The sequence below is a fragment of the Ictidomys tridecemlineatus genome, chromosome 4, assembly GCF_052094955.1.
Source record: "Ictidomys tridecemlineatus isolate mIctTri1 chromosome 4, mIctTri1.hap1, whole genome shotgun sequence".
In the NCBI taxonomy this organism is placed as follows: domain Eukaryota; kingdom Metazoa; phylum Chordata; class Mammalia; order Rodentia; family Sciuridae; genus Ictidomys; species Ictidomys tridecemlineatus.
Genome location: NC_135480.1, coordinates 17,921,555 through 17,945,290, shown reverse-complemented (window position 1 = coordinate 17,945,290; position 23,736 = coordinate 17,921,555). Strand labels below are relative to the sequence as shown.

Sequence of the window (23,736 nt, the reverse complement as noted above, 5' to 3'; positions counted from 1 at the left end):
TATAAATCCAAAGTGGGTGATTGACTGCCATCTCCTTGTCTGGAAAGATGCCTGCTTTGCCTTGATGCCACATTATTTACAAAACAAACAAACAAACAAAACTAAATAGCTAGACTGAAGCAAAAATATTTTAAAAGCCATATTATGAATCGTGTATTTTGGAGATATCAGAGATAGCTAGGTACCGAATGTTCTATGTATTGTATCACAAGTTAACCAATTTATAGATGCTTGAATAAAAATGATTGTCATTTACTTCTTTATTTACTTGTTTATTTATTATTGAGTTCTATGATTTCTAATTAGTTCTTCACTGATTTTATAACATGTACACTTTAGTGTATAATGACTTCCTCTTCATTTACTTGTCTAATACTGGAAATTTGTTTTGTAAAATGTCATATCTTTTCCTGACTATCTTTTCTTGCACCTTGTTGTTTTTGTTCTTCCTGTGCCTCCAGGAGTGATGGTATCTTATTTCTATAAACATGCAGATTGGAATATTGCAGATTATACTTATAACTACAATTGTGTAGTTGACAGTGACCTCATGGTCTGAATGTTATGGTGGTAGTTCCTCCCACTGCTGTTACGTCTGATACATGGTGCCATCCTTATGAAACATAACTAAATAAGTTCTAGGACATCTATTTTCTTTAATATTTTACTATATTAACTCTCTGAACTGGAGAATTCACTGTTTTTCTTAATTGGTTCCTTCCATACAGAAACTAATATGGTTAACTTTGATGGGTATTTTAATTATCACTTCTGTTTTATGCAGGTTTATATAAAAGAAAGTTATATATTATTTTCAGAAGTGATAAACCACTTGCAGTGATTGTGACAAAATATTTAAAGAGATAAAAGTTATTAAGTTTTGTTGAAGTGCTATAACTTATACATAATTTCAAGGATAATACTTGATGTCTCCACAAAAAAGAGGGAAAGTATGAAGTATTACTGAGATATTGAAAGAATAGGGCCAGATTGAGACTTTCCCTTTTTAATATAATTAAATAAATTTAGCTAGAACTTAAAGTTTAACTTAATGTGTTATCCAAGGTGGTTCAGAGCTATTCATCTTTAGCACCTGAAATAGTGATATATTTGTGATATGATGAAATAACACAACTAATACAGTATTTGTCTTAAAAATGGTAATCTTATAACTTCATATGTTTCATTAACTATCTCTGTTATTAAAAAAAAATGGTGTTTGAGGGGCTGGGATTGTGGCTCAGTGGTAGAGCACTTGCCTAGCATGTGTGAGGCATTGGGTTCAATTCTCAGCACCACATATAAATAAATGAATAAAATAAAGGTCCATTAACATCTAAAAAATATTTTAAAAAGAAAAAAACTTGGTGTTCGTAGGATCAGGTACAGATGCCATATTTAATTTAGGAGTAAAGTAGAAAGTCTGTTTGGAAGCCATTTTATTCGTCCCCACTGAGGTGAGAAGGCAGAAGAAGCACATGCTGTCTATAGTTCACTCTTCCATTGACTTTGTGATTCCAACCCTGATCTTACAGGGAATAAAATAGTGAGTAAGCCAGGAAACCCATAATAGCTGAGAACTCCCTAAATACAACTTGCATGAATATTGTGTAAAATATTTTATTAACTCTTTATGTCCAAAATTCATTCTAATAAAACAAATGAAATGTACAAAAGTCAAATTACCTGTGAATTTAAAGTAGCCTTTCTTGTGTATTTGTAACATTAATATTAATAATGCTACAATTTAACTTAAGATATCCTGTTTTATACAAAATTTTAAATAAGGTATAAATTTTCTTATGATTTTTAAACATGTGAGTCATTGAAAAAAACCCATACATGTTTGCTCTATTTTTATCTATGTGTTGTTGTTGCATTATATTCAGGAAAAAATTGCTATCTTATGTTTAATATGCAGTGTCCCCAATCCCTAAGTCTTCATCGGGGATTCAAGGAATATTATTTATCAATCACAAAGCTCACAATTAAGGCGATTTTTACAATAAATGAAAATGTATTCCTTGATCATGTGTCTGTAGACAATTCAGAGAGCTGCTAGGGAAAGGGAATATTACCTAAAATGAAAACACAATCATGACTAAAGAACATAGTTAAAATTATAAAACAGTTTTTTTGTATTATATTAAATTCTTCTTTCTGATTATAAATGTTGTAAATGATTACAACTAAACATTTCATTTTAGATAAATGGCAATTTTAAATCATCACATTTCAAAAACCAATAAAATATGTTTTTAGTATTACCAATATGACAGAATACTGTAAATATTTTTTAAAAACTATTAGAGAAATAAGTTATAAATTCCAAGGAAAAAATATAATTAATACATTGGTTTATTAATTAACTAACTTGTATGATTTGTTAGACTGGATCCCAGGACTTGATGATAGTGTTTACATGATTGTGATCCTATTTCAAAGGCTTTTCTCCAAATTCATTTTGCCACAGGTACTCAGATGTTTGCACAAAGCATGAAATACATGGAAAGTCAGAGAAATGTATCAGAATTCATTCTCATGGGCCTTTCTTCTGACCATAACATACAAATATTTTGTCTTGTCTTCTTCTTATTCTGTTATCTTGCTGTCTTGGTGGGAAACCTTCTGATCCTCATCTCTATTGGCTGCAGTTCTCTTTTTCACCAACCCATGTACTATTTCCTCAGTCATTTATCTTCTATGGACATCTGCTATACGTCCTGTGTGACACCCAAACTGATTGGTGACCAGCTAGTGGGAAGAAATACCATCTCCTATGGTAACTGCATGTTGCAGGTCTTTGCCATGCACTTCTTTGGTCTGATTGAAATATTCATCCTGACAGCCATGGCCTTTTATCGCTATGATGCCATCTGCAAACCTCTGCACTATATGACCATCATGAGAAGAGCTAAGTGCAATTTCTTGATCTTGGCTGCTTGGGCTGGTGGAGCTGCCCACTCCTTTCCCCAGTTCTCTATGATAATTAAGTTACCCTTCTGTGGCCCCAATAAAATTGATCACACCCAAACTAATGACTGACATATGGCAGAATGGAAGAAGATGGTTTTCTATAATAACTGCATGATACAGCTTCTCATCATTCACTTCCTTGTAGGCATGGAGATTTTCATCCTGATGAGGATGGCCTATGACTGCTATATGGCCATCTGTAAGCGCCTGTATTATGCTGCCATCACGAGATCAGGGAAGGGAAGTAATTTCTACAAAAGACATTTTATAATTTTACTTTAGAGTTTAACTCTGAACCAGAACTATTATGGATTAAAAGCAAAATTACATGTAAATAGGAGGAATAAATTTAATATGCAATGACACAGTAGAGTGACCATAATTTACAATTATTTACTGTATATTTTTAAATAACTAAATGAGAGGATTTGATAATAAACATTCCAGGCATTGGATTACTAAGAACTCGAATTTGATCTCACACATGGCATACATGTATTAAATCATTACACTGTACCCCAAAATATGTACAATTATATATACACATATCAATTTTTTAAAAAATCATTCACATACAGTGCAAAACATGAGTCAAAATTCAGTCTTTACATAGTTTGCTCAGATCTTTCATTGTTGGGCATTATTATATATATTTTTGTGTTGCTTTTACTCTATTTCCACATATTTGCTTTAAGTTCTCCTTAATGTGCCATTTTATTTTGAATGCTTAATTATGTCTTTCCTTCTCTCCTCTTGGTTTCTAATAGATAGAGATGGCCTTTAGAACAATGGAGAGCCTGTGATAGAGGTAAGAGAAGGTGATGCTAATGTGGATCAACTAGGAAGCACTATTGGCAGAATGTAAACTGGTACAACCTACAACGAACTACTCTGGAACACTGCATGAAGGAACATGGCTGCACATGATAGATGACACTAATATACCGATTAATGTAAGACTGACAGAAAGAGTAAATATCATATACCTATATTTATATCAAATTGAAAATAGGTAAAACTGATCTATGGTAACAGAATTCAGCGTGGTGATTACCTCTGGAACTGAAAGGAAGGTAACCTCTGGGTGACTGCTGATATGCCTTGTCATAATCTGGATGGCTGTTGCATGGGAATGTTCCATTCTTGAAAACTCAGAGTATAATTTATGATTGTTCAATAAATTTAATAAAATAACTGACCATCTAAAGAAAAATTTAAAGTTTTAAGTAGCTACGTTAAAATTAGCGTATAAAGTTAGACGACCAATAGATTGTACAAAAGCAAGAAACAAATGAGTAAATGAACAAAATAGAAGATAAACATTTAATGTTACTTTTCAGTGTAAAATATGAACAAATGTAGCAGATTCTTATGTGTAGAATTTCATACTGGCCATTCTGACCTATAATTAAGAAAAAAAACTATCTGAAAATCATTATATCCATGTTGGTGGGAACACTTTACTGAAATAAACGAATGCTTCTTACAAAATGTATGCATCTCTCTGAATGTGAATAATCATGTATTTTGCTGTAGAAAATTTGCATTTGTGATTATAGAGGATTACTTAAGATTGTAGAGATTATTAAGATTTCACTGGGGAACAATGCAAAATATACTCTATGTAACTCATAACATTATAAAATATGAAAAATTCTGTATTTATGACTACTTGAGGAACAATGTGTATCATGAAAGAAATTAACAGATTTACAAGTAAAATTACAAGTACAACTAATGAAAATATTCAGATTCATACAAAATGAGGGAGAGTTACAAAGACACATAAAGTGATATTAAGGATTTAAGGTAGACATTAGAGATGCACAAGCAAATGAAATAAGAAATCACATTGAAAATGAATCTATGAGCTTATAAATAAAATATAAATTAAAACATATAAACAAAATATGAACCACAATTTAAAAGAAACAAGAATGGTTCTGTCCATTTAGAATAAAATTAATTAGTTATTTAATATAAAACCCTGGGTACAGAAACTTTTTAAAGCAAACTTTGCTAAACATTCTGGGAAATGACAATTCTAATTACATAAACTCTTATTCAGAAAATAAGGGTGGGAACTAAATTCATTGAATATTAATTGTGTAATCTTATCAAAAGCAAAAAATAAAGGGTTTTAAATCGCATCGCACACATGAATATTGAGGAGAACCCTATACACATTATAGAAAAATTAATCTAGAAATGTAGGAAATACTAAAACTCATCATAACTGACATTTGTTTACTAAGAATGCAATATATATATATATATATATATATATATATATATATATATATTAAATTAGTATGTGTTCATATATAAAAGGAGAAAACATATGTAATTATCTTAACAGAATTTTTTTATATTTATTTTTTAGGTGTAGATGGACACAACACAATGCCTTTATTTTTATGTGGTGCTGAGAATCGATCCCGGGTCCTGCCCATGCTAGGTGAGCGCTCTACCACTGAGCCAAAATCCCAGCCCCTCAACAGAATTTTTTAAAAACACAGTATAAATTCTTAGCAGATTAAAGCATTATAAGTGCTATAGGTTACATAAAAATGAATAAACAACATAATATTTAATGTTGAGAAGTGAAAATATTCCACTCAACAAAAGCAAGTCAAGGACCTCTGATATCTTTTCCATTTAATATTGTACTGTAGTTCCTAGTTAGTATACAATGATAAAAGCTTAAAGAATTAAAATCTGTGTGTATTTTATAAATGAAATGATCATTCACAATTTGCATGAATATCTACATTTAAAAAATGATGTGCTTGTAATCCTAGCAACTTGGGGGGCTAAGGCAGGAAGATTGCAAGTTCCAGGCCAGCCTCAGCAATTCAATGAGGCATTAAACAACTTAGGGAGACCCTGTCTCAAAATTTGAAAAATGGGGGATTGTGAATGTAATAAATATTTAAGCACACTGGGTTAAATCCCCAGTACCAAAAACAAACAAACAACTTCAACTATAAGAAGCATTAAGGGATAATTTTATATTTTTTTGGTTTGTTTTCAGAATTATAACTAATAACAAAAGTCAAATTTATTTCTACATATTAGCAACTAGCAGAATTCATAATTTCACATAAACATAAGTTTAAATAGCAAACAAACATATTAAGTACTCAGGAATAAGTCTCAAAATTCTCACAAAATTATACATTTGTTTGGAAGACATTACAGAAGAATTTGCAAAATGGAGAGATGCTTGTTGTATAGGAAACACTTCCTCCTTAACTGGCATATAGAGTCTATGAATTACAATTAATAGTTCAGTAGCATACATATATTTTATGTGACTCAATTAATCAAATATTATTTATGTTCATCAGTGATATTCTTATATATTTCTACTGACAGCAACTTCTAAAAGTGTTTGGATGATTTGTGTGAGTTAGTAGAAAAGAACAGAAATCAATAATTCAAGAATAGAGGAATATTTAAATCAATTTTATATTTTTCATACAGTACAATATTAAATAAAAAAAAAATGAATGGATAGACTCATTATTCCTATTTTACATTTCAAAAAAATACAATTTTGAGGTGACAGCATTATCACTCACAAAAGATTCAAGTTCCCAAGTTGGCAAAATCAGATAATACATGTATTCAGGTCCTGTGTGTGTGTGTGTGTGTGTGTGTGTGTGTGTGTGTATGTGTTTGTGTGTATACATTCTTTTGAGGAAAAATGTAAAAATTAAGAGAATGTATTGGAGTGAAAATTCGTTTTTGTTTTCTGCACACATATACACAAGTCTAGGTATATATGAAACTGCACCCTATAGTCTAGCCCCTGGGACTCCAGACGTCAACTTGATTCAGGGCCAAGTCCAGAGACCCTAGTGCTGGGTTAGTTCCCACACATATAAGCCCCAGGATCACCTTTAACTAAGACTTGGATGCTAGGACAGAGGATTAAACTTCTGAAATTTTTTGTCACTGAAGGAATGAAGCAAGAGGTGAGTTCATTCAGATTTTTTAAACAAAAAATAAATTTTTCTGGGATAAACAGTGCTGCAAAATCTGGTTCTCATTCCCTTGACTGTAGGTTTATTTGGTACTTTTTTAATTTGCCTCTGCTCAGATCTTTGTTTCCTACTGTTTACTCAGAATTGGTTTCCACAGAGAACTCAGGCTTTAGGGCTTAATATCGAATGAAAGTGGACCCTTGGGTTGTCAGACTTCTCCTAGCATAAAGGATTGCTAATCGTGGAATAACTATTTTTAAGGAACTAAGAGAAATCAAATTATTTTTAGCTGCACATTGCCCAGCTTTTCTTCTGGGAGATGTCTCATGACATAGAAAAATAAGGGAGGTTTTTGGTTATTCTTGCCCTGGTAATCCACTTTAAATGATACTTGAAAATATAAGTATAAATGCTAAGGATAATTTTGTTTCCTTTTGTTTAAAAAGTCAGAGAATATTTTCTCTTGAAGGAAAACTGGAAAGTCCTATAACCAGGATGCCTCATGTAGGCTGATTAATCACCTGGTAAGTAAAACCAAAATCATATGAAAGGAGATAAATGCTACTATGGAGAGAGAAAATTAAAAGTCCATACACATATGATGTATAAATGCATTTTTATTTATAAGTATGCTATACATACATTTTCTCTTTAAGCATTTACATTTTATAAACCATTGATATTTAAGTCACATGTATTGAATAATAGTTGTCATATTTCCTCAGCATCTGTACAAATTATGTGGCCATTATTTCTTGCAGTATTGGAACATGAAGGGAAAAAAAAAACAATAGTATCCAGTGTTCCATATAGGATTTCTTAAAGAGAAGAAAGAGGCATTGACAGATAACTAAGTAACTACAATTTTATGCAGAAAACACATAAAGAAAAATCAATTCAGTTGAAAAAAATTAAGAGAATGTATTGGAGTGAAAATTCATTTTTGTTTTCCTGCTGGCTTTATTATTTGTGATAAATATACTGTGAGTATACTGTGTAAAATATTATGTTTTAGAATAGCAAAATATCAGAGAATCCTGAACATCAATGTGAATCAAATTAGATGTGTACAGATGATGATAAGATAAATAATAAGTGAGAAAAGAAAATAAATATAAAAAGAAAAGAAATATAATTAAGTCAGCTGAGATTTTTTTACTTTCTATAAAACTCCTGTGCTTTGGGGAAAATATCACTTTGACTTTGACTTTTTGAGTAAGAAAACTTGTTTGAAAGAAAGAATTAATAGAACAGGAAAATATCCCTACAATAATTTTAAGAATAGTTTGGACCTGTCAACCACTCTATTGATATCCAGACAGCAAAAAAATAAAAATAAAATATGTCAAAAATAACCATCAGTTAGTGTTTAACTGTTTAATAACCATCAGTTAGTGTTTACTATCAGTTAGTGTTTACCCAAGGTCTACATAATACTTGCTTCCTTCCTTACAAAATAGAGAAAGTAAAAAAATCACTAGGTATTTGTTGGGATCATTGACCCAATACATATGAAATAGTTAAAACTCCATCTTGAACACAATCAGCACCAACTAACCATTAAGTATTTTTTAAAATATTTATTTTAGTTTTATAGGTGGACACAATATCTTTAATTCATTTTTTAAGTGGTGCTGAGAATAGAACCCAGCTCACACATGCGAGGTGAGCATGTTACCAAGTGAGCCACATCTCCAGCCCAACCATTAAGTATTATCATTTTTCTTTTCTAGATCTGTGCAAGGTCTAAATAATAATCCCTTTGATATGAATGGTAATCACTTTTATTTTTTTTTCTTTTAAATTTTGTGTGTATTTTTGTTGGTTCCTGTCTCCATTGTATGTTGGTTGTCTAATCATTGCATAATAATATGAGAAAAAGTAAAATAAAAGAAAAAAGAATTAGTGTCTATAACCTAGTGAGCACTGAGTAATCCAGTCTGTGCAATCATGAGAGATTCCTAGTGGAAATGGTCATGTCATAAAGGAGGAGATGAGTGTCAGGAAATTTCATAGTATAGATCAAATGGCAAAGTCTCTCATCTGGTCTCTCCTCTGAGTCCAAAGTGCCTAGGATTCTAAATCATCGAGGACTAAAAGGCACTCTGGTCACCTGTCTGAAGAAAATCCTTGAAAGAATTAAACAAGGACTAGCAATCTGCTACTCAAAATTAAATGTCAATAATTATATTAATGGAGTATTTTAGGCAGGATTAAGGAGATATAGATCTGCATAGTTTGAAGAGCCCAGAAAAACTTCCTGGAGGTGGAGGAGAAAGTGATGTCTTTTGAGCATGAATGTAAAGAATGGAACCCAATTTTTATAGTTTCAAAAGCATGGGATGTTGAATGAATTATAAGTGGGCAGAAGGCTATTTTAATAGAGATGGAATGTCTCTGTAACACTTGAGGAGGATGTCCTGGGAGCTGTTCTATGATGGCTTATTAATAGGAAGACAAAGAACTGAGAGCAGGAGGATTCTGAAGCACAACCCCTAACAGTTCACTTAAATTACCTGTTTGTGCAAAAAAGGCATGGGAAAAGCAGTCTGTTACCTTATGCATCCTTCAATCATATTCTGGAAATTCAGTTATCAACCATTAGTGGAATTTATGGAGTTCTGGAAAAATTATGCAATTCTTATCTTTTAAGAAATAAGATTGTGTAGAGTCTAGAAAAGAACTGGAATCCAAAGTATATGAATTCATATATCACAGTGTGTTTTCAAAGAACACTAACATAGGAGAAACAGGGAAAACAGTGAGTCATTTTATTATTTTCCTATTGTGTGGGTGCAGAGTCCAGTTGAAAGAGAGAGAGAGAGAGAGAGAGAGAGAGAGAGAGAGAGAGAGAGAGAGAGAGAGAGAAAGAGAGAGAGAGACTTTCAAATCATCCTGCTTATTAAGTAATGAAATTTTTCTTAGTATATATTTTTTCATTCCCATCCATACATGAATTATGTTATGCTTCAAAGTTATATGAACAAAATATTAAAGCTGTCATAAACCCATGGAAAGAAAGGACCCAAGTCATACTTAGAACTATAAAAGCATATTGCCAAAGTAATGGGAAATAAATGTACCAATAATCTGAACTGTGGCTATTTTTTAAAAGATTTCTTTCTGATTTTATAATTCTAAAAATAAATGTGATTTTCTAAAAAAAAATGTTTCATGGGATGCAGTATTTACAAAATCATTATTTCTAAAATCAATAATCTATTCATATTTATAAAATAAAACTAAAATAATTTATCAATTCAGGTAATCACTTATGTACCTTAAATAATTATTGAATTCCTGTCTATGCTATGACTTTATATTATTATCATTCCTGCCTCTAGAAGGCAGCACATATTTCTAAGTATTTAATGAGTACTACTTTTTAAATCTATCTGCATAAGTCAAAAGAAGTGTCATAGCTACTTAGACCTCAAATTGTATCATACTTTCAGTCCTTACCATACTGTTGATAAATGTAAATATTTTCTAGCTTAAGATCAGGGCTCAGAGAAGGCAAATGTAATACTCACCTTGGGTGAAATTTAATAAGCAAGATACAATATTTTAATATGATATTTAAAGAATAAAAATTTACAGTAAAAATATTAAAATCTTAAATAAAGATGGGATTCCACCTTGGGGTGCACGAAGCCCCTCGCTGACTGCTCTGTTCTGAAATAGTGAGTAAGCAAGCCTTAGGACAGGACATGTGTCCTCATGAAGCTGACCTTTGAATAGCATGTGGAAAGAGACTGCACATCTTTGTTTATGCCTTGAGCAAATATAAACATTAAAATCATTTCCTTTCAGTACAAAATACAACCTGAATGGGATGGTAAATTATATAGCTTGCCTAGCCAGATGAATTAATTACTTTATAATAAGGGATAGGGTTAAATAAATGAGTACTAAAATTCAGATTGTACTAAGTCAATATTTCCCATTTGACTTATCTTTTTTTTTTTCTCAGCTAAAACTATTGAACCTGAACTGCATTGGACCATGGAAAATATCAATAATATCACAGAATTTATATTGTTGGGACTTTCCCAGAACAAGAAAATTAAAAACTTGTGTTTTCTATTATTCTTATTTTGTTACATGGCTATTTGGATGGGAAATATACTAATAATGATTTCAATCACATGCAGTCAGCTGAGGGACCAACCCATGTATTTCTTCCTTAATTATCTTGCTCTCTCAGACCTTTGCTATACCTCCACAGTGACACCCAAGCTAATCACCGACTTGCTGGCAGAAAAGAACGTGATTTCATATAACAACTGCATGGCCCAGCTCTTTACCATGCACTTCTTTGGGGGCATTGAGGTCTTCATCCTCACGGTGATGGCCTATGACCGCTATGTGGCCATCTGCAAACCCTTGCACTACACCAGCATCATGAGCAGGCAGAGGTGCAATGCTCTGGTCACTGCTTGCTGTGCTGGGGCATTTCTACATTCCTTTGTTCAGTGCCTCCTCACTGTCAATCTACCTTTCTGTGGCCCCAATGAAATTGACCATTATTTCTGTGATGTGTACCCTTTGCTGAAACTGGCCTGCACTGACACACACACAGTTGGAATCCTGGTGGTGGCCAACTCAGGTATGATGGGTTTGGTGACCTTTGTGGTTTTGATGCTGTCTTACTTTTTGATATTATGGACCATCAGGGCTTACCCCACAGAGAGCCGCAGCAAGGCTCTTTCCACTTGCAGTTCCCACTTGATGGTTGTGGTTTTGTTCTTTGTGCCTGTCCTCTTCATCTACATTAGACCAGCCACCACTTCTCCAGTAGACAAAGTGTTTGCTCTTTTCTACACCATCATCGCTCCCATGTTTAACCCTCTGATCTACACGCTGAGAAACGTGGAGATGAAGAATGCCCTGAGGAAAGTTTGGTGCCAGAAACCACTTTGGATTGGGAAGCATTTCATCTGAAACACACATTCACCCCTCATTATGCAGACTGCTCTGGTGGCACTGGCTCTATCTTGAGATTATTCAAGCCTGGGCTTTCCTACAAAACTAAACTTAGCTTCTCATCTCACTCAGTGCATGATATTTGCAATTTACTTTGACTATTTTATTTTTTGTTTAACATCTGCCTCCAATACTCGAGTTCTCATTTCCTTCACCAGTCCTGGTAATATGTGTTATATATTTCTTTCCTTTGGGTTTTTCCACAGGTTAGTACCTGGAGCTCAGCTTTCTTATCTCTCTTATGTTTGGTTCAGGAGTGAATCTCCAACTATACATAACTGCACTCAACCCAATTACATCTGTCCTAATGGCCTATTTACCTTGCCTCTGTGTTTCACATCAAAAGGATTTACAAAGCATGTTTTTTTTTCCTTAGAGATATTTAATATCCATTTCAGAAATTTTAAAAGCAAAAATTATTTAAGTAAGTTCTTAATGATACATTATTTGTATCTGTAGCAATACTTATATAAAAATGGGATGAGTTTTTAAAAAAAAATCATTTTAATGAGATTATTTTAAAATTCACCAAATTTTATTAATGACAGAAATATTTGGCAAAAAATTCTCCTTTGTATTGTAATGAAACTGTGGTGTTGATATTAGGTATGGTAACCATGTAATTTATTTCCTAATTTGAATGAATGGGAAAAAAATTACAATTAAAGAGAAGACTAAAATCGGCGCTGTGTTTGGAAAGCAGGATGTCTATGTACTAGCAAATGTATAGGGAGTATTATTACTTAATGTCATGAAATTGGGAACAGAATGTAAATGCTACTGTTGAAAGTCATCCCAGAGTATGCCTAAATTAAATTTGTCCATTACCATCAAAATTAAATCTACATAATTCCAATTTCCTATAGAACTTTCATATATCTGGATATGCAGAAATGTCTACAGAATTAAATTTAATTTTCAGTGATTGTTTCTTCTTTTTAAATTTCTGAATAAAATAGGATTTATTTTTTTCAGATGAGGATGTGTTTCACTGGCAGAGCAATTAGCTACCATGCATAAGACCCTGTGTTCAATCCCCAGTACTGCAAAATTGAAAATAAAAATAAAAGAATTGTTTGGCATTGTGAAGAAAACAAGACTATGTGAAGTGAGGTATCATATTATCTAGGTTAGGGAGAAAAAACAGAGTCTGAACCTTTAAATTAATATATAAGTGAAACTTTTAAAAAATTTCATAGCACTGTGTGGGTAAACTTTTACAGGTGTTCAAATGGAGAAAACTGGTTGGAGAATTAAAGAAAAGATATGTCTTTATAGATGCTAAAATTTAAGTTTTTTTATTAGAGCAATTGACAGCATAGCTAAACCTTTAATGAAATTATTATACAGAGTACACCATCATGCATGCTAATCTGCAGTAATTCATTCAGGGTAACCTTTGAACTAATGAAAAAACACTCAACAAAAAGGAAGTCTCTTGAATAAATGGTGGAAGAATGCAGAAGGATAAAAACAGACTTCAATTTCTCATCATATAAACAAATCAACTTCAAGGGACTGGGGTTGTGGCTCAGCAGCAGAGAACTCACTCTACAATGTGCGAGGCCCTGGGTTTGATACTCAACACCAGATAAAAATAAATAAATATAATAAAGTTATTGTGTCAACTAAAAAATACATTACTGAAAAAATGAATATTTAAAACAAACTCAACTCAAAATGGATCAAATACCTAAATATGAGACATGAAAATGTTTGATTTTTAAAATATTTTATTTTGGGTTAACTTTTTAATTTTTTTTGCTGAATAAAAAGATTTTATATAAACTGTTAAATTATGAAGAAAGTTTAATTAGTGATTATTATGATTAAAATTATTTCTTATGCTTAAAGTTAATAATAATCTAAAATTGGTAGCAACTGATATTTAAATATGAAGATGGACAGAATCTTCCTTGTTGAAGGCCTGCTATGTTTTCTTCCTCCATAAGATAGTGATAATAGTGACTACCTCATAGGGTAATAGAATAAAATTAAATAAGAATGGTGTTTACAGTAGAGACAGCTTAAAATTGTTTTATTACTGTAATTAGATCTATAAGTCTATGTTGTTATACAAAATTTAGATTAAGAATTTTAACATGTATATTTCATTTGGATTTTTAAATCATCATAAAAGAGCTACAATTACAAGAGTTTTGTCCATATATGTTTAAGTAATTTTTAATAAAATACTATTTCAATCCAGAGAAGGCATTTGTGAGGATTTTTTTTCTTAAGAAGAGGACCCATAAACTCTAGTTCAAAATAATAATCTAGCTCTCTGCTTTATTCTACAGATTAGTAAAGTGAAACTCAATGGTATACAAATTTTCTTAGCATCAAGCTGTAATCTTGAGACAGTTAAGCAGTCAAGCTAAGAAGATTTTTAAACCTTATACAAATTTATGGCAACTTCTAAAGTTTTATGTCAAGGTTTCCAGCAAGTGGGAAATGTTCATGAATGATAGATCAAAAATTTTGTTGTTGAGATTGATATACAAAAGAGAAAAATTGTAAAGTGGAATAGGATAGGATTTTTAGACCATATTAACACAGGAATGTCTGGTTACAAATATTAAGCAGACCAGACACATCATTGCACAAGTTGGTTCACCTGTCTGAAGAGGCTCTTAATCATATTAAATTCCATCAGTGGACTGCTCAAGTGTTTTTTCTCCATCAAGGTCTCTGAAAATTGAGAAAACATCTTTCCATAAATATGAGTCAGAACTGTTTTCTTCCAGGTAATCTCCTTTTGAATGAGGTGTTTCTCATTGATGTTTGGTCAAGAAAAAGGTTTTCCTGCAGTGTGATTTTGTACTGAAAACATGAGATAATTCCTACATTTGTCTTCAATTTTAAGATTTGCATTTAAAATACACTACTGTACATTTCAAACAAAGCTAATGGCAAGAAGTTCACTGTTGTTTTCTCTCCTTCATCTTCCATAATTCTATTATCAATCAAGTATAAGTCTCACAGAACATTGGGATAACATAGCATGAACAGATTCTGTGGTGACTTTCCAGAGCAGTGGGCTTGTGGGAACAATGGGCCTGGGCTGCCCTTAATTCCTACTCATTTCTGTATGTTCTCTTCATTTAGATGCAATAATCAATCGTGACTCACAAACACACAGTACCCTCTGGCTATTTGGCCAAAAACTACAGGAATACAGGTATCAGGTCAACTTTACCTACAATTCCCTTCCAAATGGAGTTTTGCATAGGTGATTGTCTTTTCTCAGGCCTGGTTTTTATGGCTTGGTGCCTTTCATATTTTGCCATCAAGTAAGGAAATCTGGCTCATCTCCTTTAAGTTTGTCTGTCTGTGCCTGCTGGTCACTCTTCCTCCCAGGTCTTTCAATGTGTTAAAGATCTTGTCCTGCCCTTGACCATGTCAACTCTTTGACTGTCTCTCAGGCTAGGACTCAGTGACCTCTACATGTCCGGAGAGGGTCTGAAAGCATTCTTTAAGGGATAAAGGCAGTCTGCATCCTTCTAGAATGAACATAGCAAACTAAATCAAGTGAAACTTGTCTTTATATAAAGTATTTCTTGCATAATCAAAGACAAAACCCTTGTTTATGTAATTATTCCTGGACAAAGAATCACCCAGTATTGAAACTAAACAACCATTTTTCATCCAAAATAAATGGATCTATCATACTATCTACAGAATCAAGGTGGAATCAACCATTGATACTACTACAAATATGTGTACTTTGTTTACATTTGTAGATTTAATAGGAAGTTTAACCTAAAACCTTCTAGTAGAGTAAAATTTTGCTATTTTAAAGCTTAATCCATTGTAAAAATAGTCCTCCTAATTTTTGCAATAATATCTTAACCTTGAATGATTCATATTTTAACCTGTATTTCCTAGAAAACAAAGCCTGAAGCAACATTTATGTGCCAATACTTTATAAAGTAATGCAATTACAGGCAAAAAGGTATGAAGGAAAATGTAAATGAGGTAGAGATAGAAGAAAATCCAATACAAAACCAGGTATTACAGAGTTAACTACAACTTCAAATTTAATACAGATTCTTCATTGGGTTTAAAAAGACATGTTTAGAAAGGAATGTAAGAAAGTGCAAACATTTAATGAGACATGGTGTTGCTGAACTATAATAATAGCTACTTAGGAGGCTGAGACAGGAGGATCACAAGTTCAAGGATACCCAGGACAATTTTTTTTCTTCATTTTTATGCCTCTTTCCTTTATATTTTTTATTAAGATTTGCACATTTGCTCTTTCAAAGCAATGTTGGGAGAGAGGAAATTAGAAAAATAAGTTTTAAAATGATGGAGACAGGATATAGGTGTGTGATACTGTGCGTGTACATGTGAAATAGAAAGCTAAGGGGTGAAGGCCAAGGGCTGCAACAACATGCTACCTACATGCCAGAAGTTTTATCTAATGATCACTGAGTAGCATGGACAGTTTGCTCACTGATTCTCAACTGAATAGATTAAACAAATTAGTTATGAAATACCTTCTGTACACGGATATTACCAATCAAAACAGGAGAATACATTCATTACTAAGTAAATGCCTTGATATTCAAGTCATAGCAGAAGTATAAAAAACTCCAAATGGTGGTCTGTTACCAAAAGGAGATACCTGTGCTGAATTAACATGGAAGAATTATTTTCTTCCTTCTCATCCTTGTCCTCCTTCTTCTTCTCCTTTATCTACTCATTTTCCTCCTCCTTCTCCTCCTCCCCCTTCACCCTCTCCTTTCTCCTCCTTATTCTCCTCCTTCTTTTTCTTCTCCTTCCTCTCCTCATCTCAAATGTGATAAATCAATAGAACATTAATTCTTTAATTGGGATTCATAGAGATTTATAACGTGCATTCATAATCATACTGAACAGTGTAGCTTAATGTAAATTAGAGAGTCAATATATTGCATATTAAAGTCTGTAAATGCATGGTTTATTAAACACTTGAAACATTGCTTCTCCATTCCAGAGAAGTGCTACTAAAATTGTGTGTCACTCTCACTGGGGTGAGAATGGTACATATCCTGTTGGAATGAGATTAGCTCCTAGTTGAGAAGTCACGTGAGTATGAATTGTGTCTGTGTTTCTTCTGGTCCACCTCAATGTGTGTCATACATCTAAGATGGCTTGGTTGAAAGCTCAAAAGTCTCAGATGTATGAGAAAGCTCCTTACATAAACAAACTTCTGATCTGACCCTAAATATCCATAGTCCCTAAGTTGGGAAAACTTGACCTACAATAACAAACTGTATACATTCAGTTTTAATCAGATGAAACAGCAAGTGTACATGGGATACACTTACTCTGTGGGAAGAAAATCAAGAGGTTCTTTGTGAAAAAGAAAGAGACTAATGACCAGTGAGGTCAGAAATAAGCAGAGAAAGTCATTTGTGACTTTGTGGCTTGTGATTTTAAAGGGCTCCTCTGTCCTACTTAATATCAAGAGCAGAATCTGAGATAGTAATCAGGAGGATGCTGCAATAATCTAGAAAAGAGAATGGGATAGCAAGGGCCAGGTGAAAATCACTGCATATGGTGAGAAAAATTCCACTTGTAAATATGGTTTCCATGGTTGATGATAATGTAAAATGATATATTAAATAAAGTTCTGGGTTTTTGTTTGTTTGTTTGTTTTATTTTTTGTACTGGGGATTGAACCCAGTGGCTCTCAAACACTATGCCACATTCCCAGCCCTTTTTTATATTGTATTTATGCCGCAGTCCGGCTGCAGCAAAATAGCCGGGGGGTGACGAACAACTTGTGTACATTGATACAGCAGGAGTAGGAGCCGTTTATTGTAGGACTGGAGGGGTATTTATACATTCCACACAGCTTATCTTAATTAGCATAAACTAGATACAGCAGTCAACCAATAAGGAATCTCCACACTTAATGGCTCTCTGGCCTTACTTCACAAACCACTCCCTCTGGCATTTTGCCAGGCACCATCCAGTCTTGTTATATTATAGACTCTAACATATTTAGAGACAGGGTTTCACTGAGATGCTTATGGCCTCACTAAGTTCCTGAGGCTGACTTTCAACTCACAGTCCTCCTGTCTCAACCTCCTGAGCCTCTGGGATTATAGACATGCACCACCGTGCACAACTTCCAGTAAAGTTCTGACTGCTCATCAAGTAAGTAAATCTGCACTTAAAATGCATCTCAACAATACAATTCACAGCTCTTTATACAAGAAATAAAGTATGTTTATGAATGTACTGTACAATTTAGGCAGGTTTGTGAATAATAGGCAAAAATAAGAAGAGACTCAAATTACTATCAATAGAAAAAAATGAAGAATCTGGTATATATATAATGAAATACATCTCAGCAAGAACAAGGAGAGAAGCCCTGATCTGCACAATACCTGTAATGAATAGCAAAATTTTTTGCTGAGTGAAAGAACCCATGTATAAAAGAGTGCATTACTTCTGGTTTCATTTATATAAGTTTCTAGAAGAGGCAAAACTCATCTATGGTGTCAAAAACTTGAAAGCAGCAGAGTAGCGATGGTCTGTTGGGATGAGGCAGTGGTAATTATCTGAGCTTCAATCTCTCCTTCCTTTGATCTCCCTTCTATTTTCACACTTCCTTCCCCCACTTTCCCTCTTATTTTGCCTTAGCTTTTACATTAGAGAGAAAAAAAGTTAACCCTTAACTCTGGGTATGGTTTATTTAACTTAGCATGAACTTCTGCATTTCCATCCATTTGCCACTCAATAACATAATTTCATTCTTCTTTAGGGTTGAGTAAAACTTCACTGTATATATGTACCATATTTTCCTTATTTATTCATCTTCTCATGGATGCTTGGGCTGGTTCTATAACTTGGGTATTGTGAATTGCACTTGTATAAACATTTTCGTGCCTGTATCCCTACAATATGCTGATTTCGTTCTTTTAAATAAATACCAAAGAGTGGGAAAGCTAGATGGATGGTGATTCTACTTCTAGTCTGTAAAGAAATCTCCATTCCACTTTCTAAAGTGACTGCACTAATTTGCAGTCAAATTCATTGTGTGGATGTACCTTTTCCCCTACACCCTTGTCAGCGTCTATTATTATTTGTATTCTTGATGATTTCATTTGGACTGGAATGAGATAAAATCTCAAAATAGTTTTGATTTGCTTTTTCCTGCTTGCTAAAGATATTGAACATTTTTTCATGTACTTATTTTCCATTTGTATTTCTTCTGTTGAGAAGTATCTGTTTAGGTCTTTTGCTAATTTATTGATTGCATTTTTTCAAAACAAATGAATAAATATTAGTACATGATTATTAACTGAGATTCATATTTTATTCAGATATCCTTATTTTTACATCCTGCCCTTTCTTCCCCCCCCCCAGAATCCTGTCCAAGATGACACATTGATTTAGTTATTATGTTTTGGACAGTAAAAATTGACAGGGACAAATTGACACTGTCTTTGTTTTTGATGACTTTGACACTTTTCAGGAATGCAAGTCAAACATTGCCAGCAAACATCCTCAATTATTGCTTGCCTGCTGTTTTTCAGGCCTTGAATTGGGAGCTTTTGGAGGAAGGAATATTAACGAAGTAGTTTCATTTTCATCATGGCACATCAGTGGCTATGTGCTACCCGTGTGACTTCACACTTGCTAGGAACTTGATCACTTGACTGAGGCAGCCATGGTCACATTCCTATCTGTAGCCACTCATCCCTCATTCCATATTGTCTTGTTTGGAAGGAAGTCACTATGCACAGCCCACAAGAAGAAGCATAGGTGTCTTCTGAAACTTCCAGGACACCTTATTTCTGTAAATACTTCAAATTTATATTAGGAGTTTCTCTACTCCCCTCTATTTATTTAGTTTATTTATTCAATTATAGCACTGCGGACTCTTGGATGGATATGCCATACTTCAGGTTGTATTTCAGTATGGTTTACTTACTTATGTTGCTGCTATATTTTTACAGTTTTGACAGCTCTAGGCTCTATCAATAGACTCCGTGTCCCTATCTCACATACCCATCACTGTGTTTCAGTACATCCTCATTCTCTACCACTGTAAGACACTCCATTTGCTCTTGTGTATTCCCAGTCCAGATCTGGAAGCAGAAACTCTTTCAAGAAGGCCCTGACATTTTATTGGAGACAGTATTGGAAAGATAGATCCAGTTCCTACATTTTTTCCCAATCAAAAGCATCATTTATCACCCAAATTAATACCTTCATGGCAAGAATAAACAACCTCTTTATCCCATAATCTGAAATAAATTGAAGATTAAGTTACTCATCATATATGACTCATTTTTCTCCTGAGGGGGAAGGAACACTTGAGGGAATTTCTTTCCACCACTCCTATGGTTTGCATCATTCATTTGAAATACACCTCCAAGGTGGACAAAAGGGAGGAAAGTCCTAGTGAAAATCCTGTGTGGGGGTAGATTTCAGAAACTGCTGAATAGATTTTCAGCCAATTTAATTTTCCTTCTAGCATGCAGGTGAGAACATAAACTTCTTGGTGAGGCCAAAGACATTGCAGAATAATCAGGCATTGACTTAGAAGCACTTTAAAAATTCTCATTTGAATAGATAGACTCTAAATTACTTTAGAAAGAGGGCAGATGAACATTCATTCTAACCTTGCATTCCAATCTTGCCGAAGTTGGTAAGGTGGGCATGATTTGTATTCCAACTTGCAGAAAATGAATCAGATTAATGTCAAAGCCAGTATTTAACACACTCCAGGGCTTTGTTGAAGCATTAGACCTTTAAGGTATTTTATAGGAATGCTTTACAATCTAAAGTGAGAACATGATTTAAAAAAAATGTTAGATTTATTCTATTGTTTTTCTATTCCTATCCTCCCTTCCTTACATTCTTTCCCCTTTGTCTAATCTACTGAGTTTCTCTTCTTCCTCTCCTCCCCTTTATTGTGATTTAGCTTCCACATATCAGAGAAAATATTCAACCTTTGGTTTTTGTGGACTGGATTTTTTTTTCACTTAGCATGATATTCTGAAAGACAGTAGAATAAATGTAACATAATTTTCCTAAGTGAACTTCACCATTGGGTCCATCCACAAAAAATGGGGTCCTAATTAGAATAAGATATATCTTATTCTTGTATAATTTTATCAAAATGGATTCTACTGTCATGTACAACTAAGTACCAAAAAATAAAATTAAAAAAAAAAAAGAAAAAACAAACAAACAGATACTGTATATCCTGACAGAAATGGGCGCTAGTAAATATGATTGTTGATAGATGGGATTGTAAAATATAAATAAAAATAATATTTTTGATATTTTAGATGTTGCCATGGTTATTGTGGGATGTAGAAATACCTTTTCTTCAATAGCAGGTAAGTATAGAATGGTATGGAAAAATATCTATTTTTACCTATAGAAAATCTCTCAATTCTCTAATATTAGTTTACTCCAATGTATATCATTCTTATGCCTATAAAACACACACACATACACACACACACACACACACACACACACACACATGCGCAGTGCCATGTAAATGTGTTAGGATGCGTACCTATCTAAACTTATCTATCCATACAGATATGGAAGGAAAAAAGACATATTGATATAGATGAACATATTTTATATTGCTTTAACTCATAGAAGCCAAAAATATTCTCTTCTCTGTTTCCTAAAGGGCTTCTGTAAAGAATAGAAAATACCCAATGAAAGTGAACCTGTAGTTAATGCATGTGGTGGTTTATGATGTTTCACATAATACCTCTATACAGACTCAACATAGTAGTCCTGCTTCTGGAGCTCAGTGCTGTCTAAAATTAACATGTTCATCCTGTACACAGCAGAGGGCAGTTGTGATGGATCAATGACATGCTGATGCGAATAACACCCTCTCCTAAGGTAAGGTTTTTCCACTTTTTTATTGTGGCATGATTATAATATATTTTCAAGTACTATTAAAGTGAGTAGTTTAAAAATATAACTTCCTCACATCATGAGTGAGAAGAAAGCAGTATCCCCTGTGCAAATATTTTTATAGTCTTTTAGATAATATTCATTTATATAAGGATGTACATATATATAAGCATATTTTCCTGTTAATGAAGATTTTATCATCCTATGAGAATACCATGTCGAAATATTTTATTTTGGGGAGCGTAGCAGGAATTAAGTTTTAAACTCAAGGAAACTCAACTACTGAGCCACATCCCCAGTCCTATTTTGTATTTTATTTAAAGTCTCACTGAGTTGCTTAGTGCCTCACTTTTGTTGAGGCTTGTTTTGAACTTGTGAACCTCCTGTCTTAGTCTCCTGAGCCTCTGGGATTACAAGTTCACACCATGGAGCCTGACCCCTGTTGAAATCTTGAATTACAATTTACAGTGTATTTTAGAAACAATTGTGTATGTGTGCTTGAAAGTAATTAGTATTTGCTTAATAGTAATTAGTATTTGCTTAATCATCCTTGATTACTTCATTGACACTTTGATGATTCTTGATGTTGCTTTTAACTACCACTGAAAGGTGCAGTACTAATCTTGTTCCCTGTTGCTTTGTTGGACTTGTTTATCAGCTCTAAAATGATTTTTTTGTGGGTGCCTGAGTGGTTGTATCTATGTAAAAGCAATCTCTGGATCAATGTCTGTATGCAGGCATGAGATTAAGGCTTTGAGATCACTATCTAAGAGCTTGTAAGCCCTTAAATTCCCATCAAAGATACCTGAAATTGACTGTTTCTCACACATTTCTACACATATTTTGTTTAAATACAGTAATCAAAGTATTGCTTCATCGAACTGATATAGGCACAAAAGATATCCAATTGGAATTTTAATTTGAATGCATTAAACTCTGAATGAAATGGAGCATTGGTTCATATGCTGTCTCTATTAAATTGTGCTGTGGTTTTTAATACTGATCTGTGATCCATTTGTACTTGAAGAAATTATGGTTTTATATGTCAAATATAATATATATATAGCACACACACACACCATTTTGCCATATCTTTTGCTGTTGATGGGGCTATTATTTGGAATATATGACATAAAGTAAAAAATCAATGTGTTCAGTGTTTAATGAATGAAAATTAATATTGATTCCCTTTTTGTATCTATCTTTTCTTATTGGAAGTCATAGAATACTCAAGTATTTACTTACTAAAAACTCCATTGGAAGTTTAATTTATAAATGAAGCATCCAGAAATGATTTTTATAAACCCCTAGTGCCGCTCATAAACTTGAAAATTAGAGAAATGTTTTTATTCATGTCAGCTGTTCTCCCTCTTTTTCTCCATAATGTTCTTAGTGTCTGCTTATATTGTATGAAAACTTGCTGAGTACCTAGAAAAAAAATTAAATGGGAAATTTTAACTTTGAACAAAAAGTATAATTAAAAAATGTTTTAAAATAAAGGCTTAAGTTGAATTGAAAAGAACTAGAACATTCAATAATTACTTTTAAGGACATAAAATTAGTTCAGGGTTAAAAGTGCTCAGTGCTGCTAGACCAGACTGATTGGATTGTCACACAATGCTAATTTTTAATGTTTATTCTTTCTTTCCTGCCCCCTTCCCCCACCTCTATGCTTAGATTCTATTAACCTATTATCCCCAATATTACATGTAGATTATCTATAAAAACCTATATTTTGTAGAACACTTACAGAATTGCTCAATTCATCATTTTACAGGTATCCTACATAAAGGACAAAGGAATATAATGGGTTAAGTAATGTCAAATATTTAAACAATCACTATAATATAAAATAATATATATATATATATATATATATATATATATATAT

The 23,736-nt window shown here is 33.1% G+C and overlaps 1 protein-coding gene across 1 annotated transcript; it reads left to right on the top strand.

The window, feature by feature from the left end:
- Window positions 1-10,970: 10,970 nt before the first annotated feature.
- Window positions 10,971-17,357, top strand: LOC101971421 (olfactory receptor 4P4). The gene is made up of 2 exons (XM_013360595.2): window positions 10,971-11,869; window positions 17,327-17,357. The coding sequence occupies exons 1-2, from the start codon at window positions 10,971-10,973 to the stop codon at window positions 17,355-17,357; spliced, it is 930 nt and encodes a 309-aa protein (XP_013216049.2).
- The last annotated feature ends 6,379 nt before the right edge of the window (window positions 17,358-23,736 follow it).